The following is a 16280-nucleotide window of genomic DNA, read 5'->3' as shown; positions in this document are numbered from 1 at the left end:
GCCTCCCCCTTCCCTTCCTTGTACCCCTCCTCTTCCTTGTCCACCTTCACCCTCCCCTTCCCCCTCTCCCTTTCTTTGCTCATCCCCTTTCACCTTCCACCTCTCTCTTACCTTCCTTTCCCATCCCTGTCTGCGTCAACTTCCCCGTTACCATCCCCTTCCCATCTACATCATCCGCCACTTGTGCCTGGACGTATAGGCGCATGTGCACATATTGTATATGTGAAAAATATTAAATGTAGCTGGGCGGCATGTCGCCCCTGAATTCCTGCCGCCCTAGGCCCAGGCCTTTGTGACCTTGCTACAAATCCGGGACTGATCATTTGGAGAGGAACAGAACTGTGCAGACTAAGCAGCAGGTGGGGAAGTGTGCAAACTGATCTGCAGTCGCAAAGGGGGTTGACTTAATTCTCTTAGCTTTCCATCAGACACACCATACTGAAATCAAACCTAATATGTTTATATTAAGTTTAAACTACACTGAAAAACTGAAAAACAACATTTCACAATTTCATCCATTAAGGATAGATTCTAGCACACATATTATTATTAGAAACAGAAATGTGACAGTTTTTGAAAAACTATTTGAACTGACAGTAACAGATGGGAAGCTACATCCCAAAGTTTGGGGCCAATGAAATGTTCAAAGTGTAGTCTCTCCTTTCACTTATTTGATGTTGCAATCCTGACCTTCATTTGCAAAGCTCTATAACATCAGCTTGGTGGGGAATCCATGTTATGTTCATGTTTTACATAGTTTGTAAGGCTAAAAACAAGGTGTAAGTCTCTTAACCTTAACATTGCTAAGATCCATTTAAAGTGTATCCAGTTACAGATATTGAGCACAAGTTTAAAAAAAACTATTATTATGTTTTGGCAGTAGAATTATTTATGGTCCATCTGGTCTTAACCTTCCAAAGGACTTATGTGGCCCCAAGGAAACTCAAGATCACCACATATTTTGGACAGTACTTTCTTACAGGATCTCAACTTTTATGACTGGGCAATTATTGGTTAGCCAATAAAAATGATGAGGGGATAAAAACTTCATTCCAGTAACAGAAATAATTTTAAGTGAAGCCAATATGGAGTCTTGTGATTTTTGAGGGACCCTTACACTTCCAAAAACTGAACTAATTTCCATACAATTAACTATGAAGGCAATGCTGATACCCAAAGCACACTTAAGTGGCATAAAAAAAAGACAGGCCTATTTCACAGATGCATATGTATCTCCCATTATGTGGACTGTGGAAAGTAATGTAATGTTTTGTTAGAGCAAAAGCTCCTCTGCACTTCCCTTCTCCAGGGTATTGTAATTTCTCTAACTACTCTTCTTTTCTCTGCTCCACACTGGCTACAGCAATTCACAATATTAAATGGCGCTGTGACCACTTCATGTGCAGCTCTTCTTGCTACAAGGCACTGAGCACACTTTTGTGCATCTACATATACATATAAATATATTTGTGAATCTTACAAAAGACATGTTTAGGAGCAGCAAGCTTCAGCATACTGAAATAAGAAACTTTCTAAGTACAATCAAGTAAAGATTCTGTATCATTTCTAAAATAATCATCATCTTGGAAGAAGTATTAGAGCTCACTCTATTAAAATCACCAGACATCATGTCTCTCTACATGCAGAATTTGTGCAAAAAGCTGTTATTTTGTTAGATTTTGTGGGTACTGGAATCAGTTATTTGAGTGAGCTCTAATACATCTGCTAGTAAAGGAAGCCCCCCCCTATAAGATATATTGTATCTAAAGGTGGCCATAGACGCAAAGATCCACTCGTTTGGCGACATCGCCAAATGAGCGGATCTTTCCCCAATATACCATTAACGAACATGGCTATATTGGGGTAATCTAAGCTTTTGGCCGTATGGCCGAATGATCCGATTACGATGCGCAATGGGCTCCGGCGGGTTCGGTCGGGTCAAAAACAAACCTGTCCGATCGACCAAACGACCGATCTCCGCCGGACGAAAGATGTCGGCACTCTCCACACACGATACGAAAATCGTACGAATCCTCGATTCGTACGATAGGATCTGTGCGTCTATGGCCAGCTTAACTGTCAATGAATATCTGACACCCAACTGCTGCATGAAGAGAGAATGAAGAGAAACAGATGCCGAGAGAGGGATAGTGAACATAAACTTGATTATTTTAGAAACAATGCAGAATATTTAATTGTTTGTATTTAGAAAGTTTCTTACTTCGGTATGAGGAAGCTTATATTAAATTTTCATTTTCACGATAGTTCCCCTGGGAATGGCTGGGGCTGTTCTTTAGTAGTTATGTAAAGACATTTTAATAAAAATTCCTAAGCCCAGGAGGTGCCAAGATAAGCCTCAGAGAAATTCGATCCTCCAAGCTTTTAAAATGTCTTTTACCCTGGAAAGGTCATTTTGTGACTGCTACGAAAAGCTTTTTTTTTCCTTTGTTTTTTATAATAAAGGAACTCATTTATCTCTGACTTATTTGAGTATATACCACAGTTTCATATTCTTTGCTTACTTATTATCGCTCAGGTTCCAATCCTTCCCCTCACCAAAAAAGGATAAATCGGTAGAGCACATAACTGCTGCTGCACAAAGAGCTGTAAATTTGTTAGCAACTAAATGAAACCTCAGAATACCCAAATGCACTACATAGTATCTAATTTTTTTTAGTTAAGAAATATCTAAAAAATGAATCAGTTCGTGGCTGTAGGTCACATTTGACTCCTCTGTCGACTCTCCCTCTCAAATTATTCCGCGTGCATGCACATCCATACTTCTAGCTGGAGAACTAGCGCCTAGTAGATAGTGCTCCGGAATTAAACAAATTCATTGTGCGGCTGGCTGGCTTGCTGCCCCTTAGTTCATGCCTCCTTAGACCCCACCGCAAATCCAGGCCTAGTAATTTGTGCACATGCTTAATACTTTTTTCCATTGAGTTAATGGAAAACCTGCAGTAAAGTTCAGCAGCTGAACTGGGGGGAGAGGAAGTGGTACTTTCACAATATCTTTGCTACTAGCTTTGCAGCACTTGACAGTCCTACTTTCAGCCCTGACAACAAGTAAAGGTGGGATAAAAAAAATGATTTGAAACTCAAATCTTATACCTAAAGAGGAAGGATGCATTGCTCTTCATTGCTGATTCTATTACACTAAAAGGTCCAAATGCTGCATGTATTCCCCAAAATAAATAATAAATAAAAAAACATATGATTAAATACTTTCATAAGTGTTACCATGACTTTGTAAAATAAAATGAACACTAATCTGTGTGAATAAGAGATAACCCAGGTCAATATAAAAGTCACCTCTGGAGGAATACTGTCATCAGAATCAGAACTGTTGTCATAGCCACCATCATCCAGGTTCATCTGAAGCAGCTGATCTATTGTAGCATCCACAGCTCCATTGTTGGCTCTCAGCACACATTCAATGATGTCATGCTCCATATTTGGAAACATAGTCTTAAAATCCTCCATGGCCTGGTTAAACTCCAGCCTCCGCACTGGACGGCTATTATTAAGTTCCTGAGTGGATGGGGTACTTCTAGAACTCCCATTGCTGTTACTTCTGCGAAACAGACTTGTCATTTTTGAAAACTGTTTCTGAAAAATGTTTGAAGAAGTTTAAAACAGAGCAAGCGTGTACAGAAAATAAAAATAGCTTGTCATGTTTTCTTATCAAGAGTCTTTGACCTCTCTGGCATTGCTGGCGTCCAACAGCCCAATGCGGGAATACAAAGTATTCATCAGCAGCCCTCTCGCAATCAGTTCCTTTACAGTAGATAAGTCTCAGTAGCCCTTAGGACTGCATCTGTGGGTGATATAAATCAGAAGGCATGTTTTATTATACAAAGTTAAAGACTACATAATTATTTTGATGAATGTCTGAGTATAATCCACCTGTACAGATTTCCAAATTAGCAAATGCGACAGGACATTGAAATTAATGACATGAGAAGTTTATGACAAAGAATCTCCTAGTGGGCCCCAGCCAAGGATTTATGGGCATTTATGACACCTAATTCCGAAGGGCCTATATGATCACATTTAGCCCTAACTACAATTTATTACTGTGAGAGTTGGCCCTTGATGACAGGTTCCTTGTGGTGAATCCTGTTAGACAACGCCTAAAGAATGGTTTATGTTAGCTATAGAGGAAGGAGACGACACCCCAGGGCCCAGACTGCCGGGTCTGCCTAATCTATAGTTGAAAATAATAACCACTCTCCCCAGCCGTTCTCTTATCTGTGGCGGGAAAGTGGGGCACAGGCAGCTGGGAAACTCCTGCATGGGGTGGGGAGTAGGCAGGTGGGGGAGTGGAGAGAAGGCAGATGCAGGGCAGGATTCTCAGTGTCCCGGGCCCCTCTAAAGATTTTTTTCAGGGGGCCTGGCTCACTCTAGTTATGCCACTGTATAGTGCCGTTACCTGTGTTCTGTAAACAGCACATGAGGCTGCAGAATAAATTGTGATGAGAGCTGTTCATAAAATATTAAAAACATTACTTTCTTTTTATGTTTCCTAGAAAAAGAAGATGATGATGATTCTTCTCCTTGGCACAAGGTCCTAAAACGCAAGATGTGTTATACTAAAGGTTCCACATTTTGCCAAATGACAGCTGGAAAGGAAATATTGCTAGTTGCATGTGGCATTGAAGGCTTGTAAACTAATATCACTCATTACTCATGATGTGTTGTTCCTGCGTGTTCTTTCAATTCAGACAACAGATGGGATCGGTTAAACATAAGTAAATGCCAGTCTGCTTCCTGCTGCGCTTTACATTGCCACGCTTTGTTTGTTAAGCCTCTCAGTGCTCAATCTGGCATGTCTAGAACTGCACTGGCCAACAAAACATAAAATCTGGTTTGGGCAGAGGAGCTGAAGGATGAATTGAAGAATTGTCTTAATAACATACTGATTGATAATAAGTGATTAAAAGACATATTGACAGCTATACTTCAAGATTTAGACATAGCCATTCAAATTGTATTTCAACTCAAAACAAGAAAACACCTAAATGTATTAAATGATTGAAGTCTGGAGGAGAGATAATGCTTTTCCACCTAAAAGCAGCATTACATTAAAGGGCACCTATTGGGCAAAAATGTTTTCCCCAACCTAAAGCTGCAGGCTACTAGAGCCCAGACTCTCCCCCCCCAGCCCCACTGCCCCCACCAGCTCTAGGACAATTACACTGGTAGGAATCCCCGGGTATGAGCATCCATGTTGGGGCACACGCATGTACAGAATGAGCAAGTGGCACAATCTGCTCATTATTTGCATTTGCGCTTTGACGAACATGGCCGCTCGCTCTGGGAGCTCCCTCACGGTGCGAATGTCCTAGCACTGGCGGGCAATTTAAAAAAAAAACAAAAAACACTACTGTTACCCCCAACCGGAGTGTTGGCTCTTCTAGCCTGCACCTTTGGTTGGGAATAACATTTTAGCCCAACAGGTGCCCTTTAAGATCTGTGAACTAACATCACTTGGTGTGGGGGTTCCCTTGGGCAGCTAACAGTTTGGACTGAACTCTTCTGGACAACAAGTGAAACAACAAATATTCATGCTGAGATCTGAATAAAAAGCACCAAAACTATTACACGTTGTAGTTCATGTAAGCCTTTTTCTACTGTAATGAGCCAATAAAACACTTGAAACGCAACAGAAACCTGTTTGTCAGTGTGCTATGGTCATATGGACTGAATGTAGTTCATGTAAGTGTCATTTGGATTATGGTATGGTTTACATTTTCTCTATGAGCAACAGACAGAGCACCACTTACATGTCCAGGGTCGGACTGGGCCGGTGGGACACCAATAAAAAATCCTAGACCTGCTCCCTATTCAGGCAAAACAAAAAAATTATATTTGTGGCGCAATGCTAAGGATTTCGTGCATGCGTGTAGGAGTTCTCACTTGCACACTGACGTTTGCTCGCGTCACAATGTTTTTTGTGCACGGTGCGCCAGATTTTGCGCATGTGCTCGGGGCCCCCAAGGTTTGGAACCCTGTGTGTCCCAGATGCGCCAGTCTGACCCTGTACATATCAATACAGTCTAATGGCTCCTTGCTGTGTTTCTACAAGAAAAAAATTATTGAGACAAAGAAACTAAAAATCATAAATGCTGCTAATGAATTTATCTTCTGAATTTGCTGTTTTTCGGTGGGGGTAATATGAATGTAATTTTTTTGGGAGTAAACAATGGAATTGAAGCCAAGTGAGCTGTATAATGGTTATTTTAAAAAAATCCTTGTAATCAAGATAATAATTTAGAGATTCAAAAGTTGTGAGTGTAGAGTCACTGCTAGAAAAATGCAAATGATCAATATCAGATGTTCAATCCACAGCTCAGTGAAGCTTATTTACTTTTCTTTACTAATGAAGCTGTCAGTCCCAACAGAATCTTTTCTATGTCTGTGAAATGACATCTCCTAACTGAAATACATTTTCTAGCAACCAAACAGTCAGTGGCAGAACTACCAGGTGAGTGATTGCACCAGGGCTGCACAGCCGAGCCCAGCGATGGCTCTTTACGTTACGGCAAACAGTTTTCTCACCATAATTAAACCAATAATATTTAAATACCTTACAGATTCCATGAAATAAAGTGCACAAACATGTAAAGATCCAGGAATGTGGTGGGGTATCCCCTTTTTATAAAATGCATATTCATTATTTGTTCATAAAGCATACATTTTGGAAATAGAAAGAGGGCCACACCCATTTTTTGTGGCCACACCCCCTTATTACCATGTTTATTTTACAAAACTTGGCAGGTTATGAAAGTTTAAACACATTTCTGTGGTTTTTATGTGGTATTACAGTTTTGCTAATGAAGGTGAATTGCCCTTTAAGCTGCAAGACACAGATTCCCGAAGAGACCTGCTTAACTTAAATTGTTACAAATCTTTTCTTGCTTATCTTAAATTGTTACAATTGCTTCCACCTTTGCTCACCACTACTGCTAATTTGTTTATATATTTTATTGTTGTCTATGTTAATAAGTGACTATAGAAATTGTCAACCTCATATGGTGATTTCCAGGTGATTTTTACCCGTGACACTAAAACCCAGTCAAGTTCATTTACACCACCAGCTCTACCACACCCAGTATATAAAAATTGGTGATTCCCAGAAAACGTAGAAAACCAGGTACACTGTAGCAGCACCAGACTTGAAGATAAGTGCATCAAAGTTGCTTTATTGGCCCCAAAAAGTAGATATATATAAGGCAATGTTTCGGACCCCACTGGGCCCTTTCTCAAGCCTGAAAACGTAGGTGACTTTTCAGTTGTAGAACTACCTTATTTTATAGGGGGAAAAGTGAACAATGATCTAAACGTCTGTATTTGCTTTCCTAAATATTCTCAATAAAAATATTGATGGTGTTTTTCATTTTAGTACAGGTACTATCTTTCTACATAAAGAGCATGTAATACTGTTGCAAAAGTATAAAGGTTGCGTAAGCATTAACAGATTTAAGAAATACTTTAATAACACTACTAGGTAGTCAAGAATTTCCTTAGATCATTTACATTTCACTATGACATCCTCCATCCTATCCCACTGGTTGGAATTCTTGGTATCAAAATGTTATAATGCAAAACATGTCTTATTATGTCAGTGATATGGACTTGTAAAGTCCTTTTGTTAGAATTCAGGGGACACATAGACCCAAAATTTAGATCATACATTCAGTTTCTTTATACAGGTATGGGACCTGTTATCCAGAATTCTCAGGACCTGGGGTTATCTGGATATGGGATCTTTTAGTCTGGTAAAAAATATTTAAACATTAATTAAACCTAATAGGATTGTTTTGCCTCCAGTAAAGATGAATTATATCTCAGTTGGGATTTTCAAAAATTGTAATTATTTGATTTAAATTGAGTCTATAGGAGATTTATGACTTTTCTGAAAAAAGGAGTTCTGGATAACTGATCCCATACCCGTAATAGCATCCAACATTTGATATGACATAACAGGTTCCAATGCTGATAAACATCAGAGATTGTATGTAAAACGTTTTTCTTTATGTGGCATAATGCATTAACATTTTAGTTTTCTACATTTACCCAATGGGCTGGTGCCACTTAAAAAGTGCTTGAGAACAAACAGTAACGTAACTGGAGGGGGGCAGGCCCTGGTGCGGGACGTGGCGCCGGGCCCCTGCACCAGATTTTTCTACCTCAAATTTGGCCGATGCGGCCAGAAATCTGCAGTGCGCGAGCTGCCGGGGGGCCCTGAGGGGGTGCGGGCCCTGGCCCAATTGCACCCCCTGCTCCCCTGGTAGTTCCGCCACTGAGAACAAAATAGGTTAAAGTAAAATGATAAATAGCTCTATTAGATCCTAAATCTAATTATAATATCTACGACTGGATTGCCATACCTAAGCAAGAAAAAGGAGTGATACGGGACCCCCTAAAGAAACCAGATGAATGAATGCATAATGATTCTTAGAACGGGTTCAAAAAGAGTCAATACAAGTTTAAGTAAAACAAATGAATTATATGCCATTATAAATACTGCACTAACAGATAAAAATGTAAAAAAATTTGAAAATACGCAAAGGAGATTTTGTTAAGAACATTTAGGTCAGAAAAATAAAACAAACTGAGGATAAGCACTAAACTGTTATGAGCATTTTTAACTGATTATTTATAGGGGGAACATTTCCATTACTCTATAAAATTAGCTGAAGTGTGCCTGGCTAAAAATGGGGGAACTAAATAAATAATAAATGACAGGAACATTCACCAGAGCCTGTAATTCCTGCTGGCTGCCTTCCACTAACAGTTAATGAGCATATTCACTCTCAAGCTATAAGTCAGATCCACAGTGTAAGTCAATCTTAAAATGATTCACTTTATGCCCTACTCTTCATATGTTTTGGCAAGAACATTGGGGCAGGGACAAGAATATTTTATTTGGAGTTAGGTTTCTGCATATGGCATTTCTGGTGGATGTTTTCTTCTATGATGTTCCTATTCGTAGAATAAAAAAATAAAACATTAAAAAAAAAAAAAGCGTGTTTAACCTAACCTGCTCTCCATTAACAGTCTATGGTATTGGTGAACAAAGAACTTCTGACAGAGGTTTTTTACAAAATGCATCAGTTAATTAGTACAGGTTTTTTTAAATATTTAAATCTGACATGGGGCTCGATATGTACTTAGTTTCTCAAGTGACCTCAGTCATGTGACTTGTGCTCTGATAAACTTCAGTCACTCTTCACTGCCGCACTACATATTGGAGTGATATTACCCCCCTTCTTTCTCCCCTTCCATCAGCAGAACAATGGGAATGTAACAACAGTTTCCTGACACTGGCATTCCTAAAATGCTCCCAATCCTAGCAATTAAACACCCAAGCCCAACCATGACTACCTTCAGTTACACTGATTAGAGATTTATTATGCTCTGAAGCTGCTAAACATCCAAAAATACTGGAGAAATCATCTAGAAGTCAATGGTAGATGGTCCCTTTAACAATAGGAACATGATTTTTACCTTCAGGACTCTCTATTGTTTCGGGCTGTTTGCCCTGGTTTTCGTTTGATAATCTGATCAATTTGAGTTTTCAGGACGACAATTCAATAGAGTCGAGTTTTTGGAATGACAAATCTAAAAATTGCATGATTCTAATTGATGCTCGACTTTGTTGTGACTATTTGTTGCACCAATTTTTTTCAAGGCGTTGGTAAATTAAAGGGATACAGATTTTGGAGTTTGGTTCAATTTTTTTATTTTAATAAAGTGAGAAAAAGTCCAGTTTTAGTAAATAACCCCCAAAGTTGGAGAAACAATAGCTTATCTAAAAGCAGTTCCAGTATAAAGTGCTGGCTCTTTCTGAAAGCACATGACCAGGCACACTGACCTAAGATGGCTGTAATATTGCTGTGTAGACAATTTCAAAAAAGACATTGCTTCAAGAATAAAAGTTTAAATGATAGAATGAATTACGTGCAATTTATACGTTTGCAATTTAGTTATAAACACTATAAAAATCATGAGAAAATCCCTTTAAGTGATACTGACAAGGCAATATAGAATTTATAGCTAATGCAGAAAATGTATCCCTAGGATCTGACATCCTGGGAATGATATGAAGTTCTGTTGAAAATGCCATATATCCAGTGCTAGAGCAGCCTAAAAAAAATACAGACTTGATTGCCTACTGTATGTGTACTCTCATAGGGAATAACAAGCAGTAACCTGACTTCCACTGTTTCTCAAAAAGTTTGCTCTATATTTTCGAGCTGATCTATCTCAAATTTGCTTTAAATTATTTCTAAGATATAAAAAATGGAGCACACTTGCAATACTTCATATTTCTGCTGCAAGCTACTATAAAGTGAAATCTTTTTTAAATTTTAAGCTAAAGTTAGGGGGGAAGAATGCAAAATATAACAAATAGAGAGAAAAGAGATGGAGAGATAGAGAGAGAGAGAGAGAAGGAAAGGAAAGATATAAAACTTGATGTTGTAGACAGTGGAAAATCCACTGGATTATTCAGAAAACCTACGGACAGGAATAACATCTTTGATGTACAAAGTTTCCTTAAACCTTGAATACTAAAGGCGATTCCCAAAGGGCAATTTCTGCGGGCTCGCAGAATAGCAAAGAAAAATATAATCTAGCCGATCATTCAAGGAGATAAAGAATATGGTAAATGCTTTCCCCGATGTTTAGTTATAAAAGAGGGAAAACACTGGGAGATGAGCTGTGCCCTGCTGAACTACATAAAAGAGAAGGTTTACAAACCTTTATGGGTAAACCAAAACTTGGTACATCACCATGCTTAAATTGTCTGCTGCTCTGGAGTGATAAAAGGGGATAAAATCTATTACCCTACTAAAGGATATAAAATTGCACTTAAACACTTTGCAACCTGTGATACGAAACAGGTTATTTATTTGCTTAAATGTCCATGCGGCCTCGTCTATATAGGGCAAACTATGAGGTCAGTGAAAACTAGGATTAAGGAACACAAGGGAGATATACGTAATTTTAATGCTAAAACAAGTACTGATACTGTAGTGTCCCGACATTTTCATAAAGCAAGGCATAATCAGGCCCAATTTACGCTGGCAAGTGTTGGAAATAGTTAAACGGGCATTACAAAGAGGTGATAGCCACATGAATGGGGGCTCCTGGGAAACTGACAATATGCCTAGCCCCATGTCGGATTTCCTAATTAAATATAAAATAATCTGTTTGCACTTTTGAAAACAAAATCCAGTGCAGAAGTCTGCAGGAATAGCACTACTAACCAATGTATTTTGAAAAAAAAAAAACATGTTTTCCCATGACAGTATCCCTTTAATAAAAAGAACTGAATGGGGAATGTACTGCCTTTTATTATATATGATACAAGAATATTTCAAAGGATCTGGTCATGTATTGTGGCAGCATCACTTTTGACTGACTGTATGTCTAAGGAATCCCATGCTGTACATGTGCTCTTAGTTCCACCTCCTTGATCAAAATAAATTTAAGTTGAAATTCTGTAATTCTGAAAGGAGTAAAGAAAGGAGGCTATGCTTAACAGTGTACAAGTAAATATTTCCACAGGATGTCTGATTGTGTCTCCTAAAGTTTGAAAACTCAGAATTTTACAACAGGACAACTATTTGAAAAGGTCATCCAGTAATGGTTTTAACATAAGGGATATAGGAAAGAAACATGAACAGCATCAATCACAGTTATTTTCTAAACTGATTCCATCTGCTATAAATATAAGAGTTTGTAAATTGCCTTTTATGTTGACTTTTCTTGTCCTCTCGCCCTCACATTCTTTTATTTATTTATATTTATATTACTTTATCTGTATCTTAATTATTTCTCTTTTGCTCACATAAAAACAGTTAACCAAAGGCTGGCAAGGTGCAAGCAGGCGTGATGAGTGAAATTTGAAGTTTAGCCACGAAAATGACGTAAATAGACTCTAATGGGTGAAAAAAATTGTTGCACGTCAAAGATTTGTTGTGCAATTTGTCTTGCATCAAATAAATTGTCATCCATAGACTTCAATGTATTTCGGCCAATTATCTCAAGTTTCAGAAATTTCCAGTGAAACGGGTCAGATTCACCCATCCACTAGTTTGTTTGAAGCTTTGCATTTTGCTCCGCCAAACTGCAATGTTCAGCATATTACTGGTTAAAATGAAATCCCAAAAGCAAACAAACTGCTTGCATAATATGTGAGGATTGCAAACAGTGGTGCAATCAGCATACGTTGTCTCCGTTGTGCAATAAGTCATCCTCTACTTTTGGAAAATACTGAGCCATCTGTGTCTTATTTCAAGAGACAGTAAAATCCAATGGCATAACTTTACAAAATCTGGGCCTGAGTTCCCTTTCTTGGAAGCCCTAAATGCCATAGTGTCAATTTCATATATTTCATCCACTCATATGCCACAAGCATATTATCTAGGATTGTGTTTTCTCCTGTAACACTGCTTTGTTCAGTGTTCTAAATTAAATTAATGTAAGGGGGTTTCCCAACACAAAGCAACTAGTAAATGCTACGCAGAAAGCAAAGAATACATTAAAGGGGTTTTCACTTTTAAATGAACTATTAGTATGATGTAGAATAGAGAGTTATGTAATTGGTCTTCATTTTTTTATTATTAGTAGGGATGCACCGAATCCACTATTTTGGATTCTGCTAAACCCCCGAATCCTTCTCTAAAGATTCGGCCGAATGCCAAACCAAATCCGAATCCTATTTTGCATATGTAAATTAGGCGTTGGAAAGGGTAAACTTTTTTACTTCCTTGTTTTGTGACGAAAAGTCACGCGATCTCCCTCCCCGTCCCTAATTTGCATATACAAATTCGGATTCGGTTCGGCCAGGCAGAAGGATTCGGCCGAATCCTTATCCTGCTGAAAAAGGACGAATTCTGGCCGAACCCCGAACCGAATCCTGGATTCAGTGCATCCCTAATTATTAGTGTTTCTTTAGTTATTTAGCTTTTTATTCAGCAGCTCTTCGGTTTGAAATTTCAGCAATCTGGGACAAAATTACCCTAGCAACTATGCATTAATTTGAATACGAGATGGTTTGCATAGAAAGAAGAGTAATAAACAGTAGCAATAACAATAATTTGTAGCCTTACAAATTAGATTTGATCAGTGACCCCCATTTTAAGTGTAAGGGGGCAGATTTGGACAGATTAGTCATCAACGCGGCGCTTCTTTTTCCAAAGTTACCCGAAGTTTCCAACTTCAGACGACTTCGGAAAACAAAGCGCTGCGAGAGCCATCCCACTGACGATTTTTCATTATAGCCGACAGGAAGGTAGGTGAAGGCAGTTCGGGGAGCTTGTCGCCCCGAAGAAGAGGCGATTTGTCGCCGGGCGACTAATCTCCCCGAATCTTCCGGTGTGTCCTTACGCTAAAGCTGGAAAGAGTCAGAAGAAGATGGCAAATTATATAAAAACTATATAAAAAAAAAGAAAAATGAAGACCAGTTGAAGAATGAGCCATTCTAGTATATACTAAAATTTAACTTAAAAGTGAACCACCCCTTTAAAACATTAAAGTGACAAACAATTATTAGCTTGTGTCTGGATGTACAGCCATAGATCAGATTGCTGTAAAAAGAGAAGGGATGACTTGATGACTAAGTCTTAGAATGTAGAACCGGTACACTGCAGTTTATGTTTAATGAGAACACAGGTACCAGAAACAAATACATTCCTAGTGTTAAAGGATTCCTTAAAGGGATAAAATGACTCCCTTTTGCAACTTAAAGGGGTTGTCCAGCTTTGAGTTAACTTTTAGTATGGTGTAGAGAGTGATATTGAGATAATTTGCAATTGGTTTTCATTTTTTATTATTTGTAGATTTTGAGTTATTTAGCTAATTCAGCAGCTCTCTAGTTTGCAATTTCTACAATCTGGTTACTAGGGTCCATATTACCCTAGCAACAATGCACTGATTTGAATAAGAGATTGGAATATGAATGGGAGAGGGCCTGAATAGAAAGATGAATAATACAAAGTATTACAATTACAATGCAAAAACAATACATTTGTACACATGTAGTATATTGAGTTGGTCCCTATGTTCAGGTAACGGACAGCAGCACAGAGTATGTTCAGGGCATTAGCAGAAAAGAAGATGGGGATCTACTGGGGCATCTTTAAATTTACAAAAAAAAAAAAGAAGAGATAAATGGATGTGGTTGTCTTGGGCTGGTACAGAACCTCAAAACATAACGTGCAGAATTTCTAGCCCACTTCGTCTTGCTTTAGTTCTCCTTTAACATTCTCATCGTAACAACAATCATTCTTGTATTCATCAGAGCATTCACATTTTCTGGGTCACTGCTTTTCTACAAGGAAGTAGCTCAACGGCCTTATCCATTATAAATTCAAACGGAAAAGTAGACCAACGAAATAAACACTGAAACAATGAACTACTGTGCTTGTTATATAGAAATCAGAGAGGATTATGTATCACAAGAAAAGAAGGAGCCTGTCCTGCCACAAGCCACATAATCCTCAATCTAAAGCACAAATAAATCAAAACAATCAACAGCAGAACTGTTACCATAGATACATGAGAGCTATACCTTTTAATGAGCCAGAAAACATATAAACGTATTTTAAACCCAAGATGGAGGCTCAGATTAATACAAAGAATCCTTGTTGAATAATGTATCTGTCTTGCAGGGAAACAGTGACATAAGAACGGAAAATTGCTTATATGTAACCACAGACTAATATGCAGATATGTGAGGATGTCATTGTTTTAATCTGGCAATTAGAATACAGTTTTCCAGTAGTTTTCCTTGATAGAGGAAATGATTTGTAGCTTACACTGCACAACATTTGGCTTGTTTGCATTTGTATTTACATAACAGGCGCTCATTCTCTCATTTAGATGAGAATCTATTCTTTTCAGTATCAATTAGTATGGTCCATCAAATACATATCTTATTTTATGTTATTCACTTTTACTTTTCATTACAAATAGAGGATTAAGTGCTGTTCCAGAGGCTGCTCAGCACACCCAGAATTTGCTATTAGGGATGCACCAAATCCAGGATTCGGATCGGGATTCGGCCTTTTTCAGCAGGATTTTGATTTGGCCGAATCCTTCTACCCGGCCGAACCGAATCCGAATCCTAATTTGCATATGCAAATTAGGGATGGGGAGGGTAATTGCGTGACTTTTTGTCTCAAAACAAGGAAGTAAAAAATGTTTTCCCCTCCCCACCCCTAATTTGCATATGCAAATTAGGATTCGGTTCAGTATTCAGCCGAATCTGTCCGGATCTGTCTGGATTCGGGGGTTCGGCTGAAACCAAAATAGTGGATTCAGTGCATCCCTAATTACTAGCCAGAAAATTAGAAGCATTTGATATAGATGAGATAAATGTAAGCTAGTAGCCGTTACTCAGTGAACCCAATCCAGTGGCCCGCAAGCAACATTTCGGGCTTGGTGGCAAATTTTGGTTGCATGAAAAACAAGTTTACTGTCAAACAGACCGACCTGTAGCCTGCAGTCCACACAGTGGCTAACAAATAACCAATTACAGGACTTATTGGGACTTTTTTCATGCTTGTGTTGCTCCCAACTTTTGTATATTTAAATGTGGCTAATAGGTAAAAAAGGTTGGAAACCCCTGCTGTTAGGGAATAAACACTAATTAACTACAGCATACCTCCTAACTGTCCCGTTTTTAGAGGGACAGTACCTCTTTTGACAGCCAGAAAAAGAAACAAAGTTAATAACTTAATTGGCTTTTGACAGAGAGCCCAGAATAGCCACAGCTGCAGATAAGATACTTTTGTAACAATTTTGAGATAAGCAAATAAGTAATTGTAACAATATAAGATAACAGGTCCCTTGGGAGAAGTTAGACTCACAGCTTAAAGGGAAATTCAACTTGATCAGCAAAACTGTAATAACTGTAAAAAAACAGAGAAATATATTCAAACTTTCATAACTTGCCAAATTTTGGAAAATGAACATGGTAATTAGGGGGTGTGGCCACAAAAGTGGGCCTGGTCAGAAAATTTTGCCTCGACAACTTTTTTGTCCCTCTTTTTATTTAAAAAATGTTGGGAGGTATGCTACAGAGTTTGGATTGAATCTTTGTATTGGTAGGAGAAAAGAGCAATGTGTAAAGACATCTCTGCATGCACCTCCACCTCATGCCCAAGGAAATCCAAACCAACACCTTCATGCATTATTACCAAATCAGATACAATAAGAACTCTATTATTATTTCTAAAACAAGACAATGAAGATGGATCCTTGAC

General features: G+C 38.4%; 1 protein-coding gene across 7 annotated transcripts in view; it reads right to left on the bottom strand.

Annotated features, from left to right (window-relative positions):
- The window catches only part of cuedc1.S (CUE domain containing 1 S homeolog), a 77300-nt gene that overhangs the window by 38500 nt on the left and 22520 nt on the right, over positions 1-16280 (bottom strand). For 6 of the 7 annotated variants that reach the window (XR_005965675.1, XM_018248472.2, XM_018248471.2 and 3 more), the window contains one exon: positions 3313-3817. Coding sequence is in view for 6 of the 7 variants with exons in the window: in XM_018248472.2 (XP_018103961.1) it covers positions 3313-3594 (282 nt within the window). In the remaining variant the exon portion in view is untranslated. 7 annotated transcript variants of the gene reach the window in all.

The sequence above is a fragment of the Xenopus laevis genome, chromosome 2S (genome assembly GCF_017654675.1).
Source record: "Xenopus laevis strain J_2021 chromosome 2S, Xenopus_laevis_v10.1, whole genome shotgun sequence".
NCBI classification, from domain to species: Eukaryota; Metazoa; Chordata; class Amphibia; order Anura; family Pipidae; genus Xenopus; species Xenopus laevis.
The sequence above is the reverse complement of the archived record's forward strand: the minus strand, read 5'-3'. Positions and strand labels throughout refer to the sequence as shown.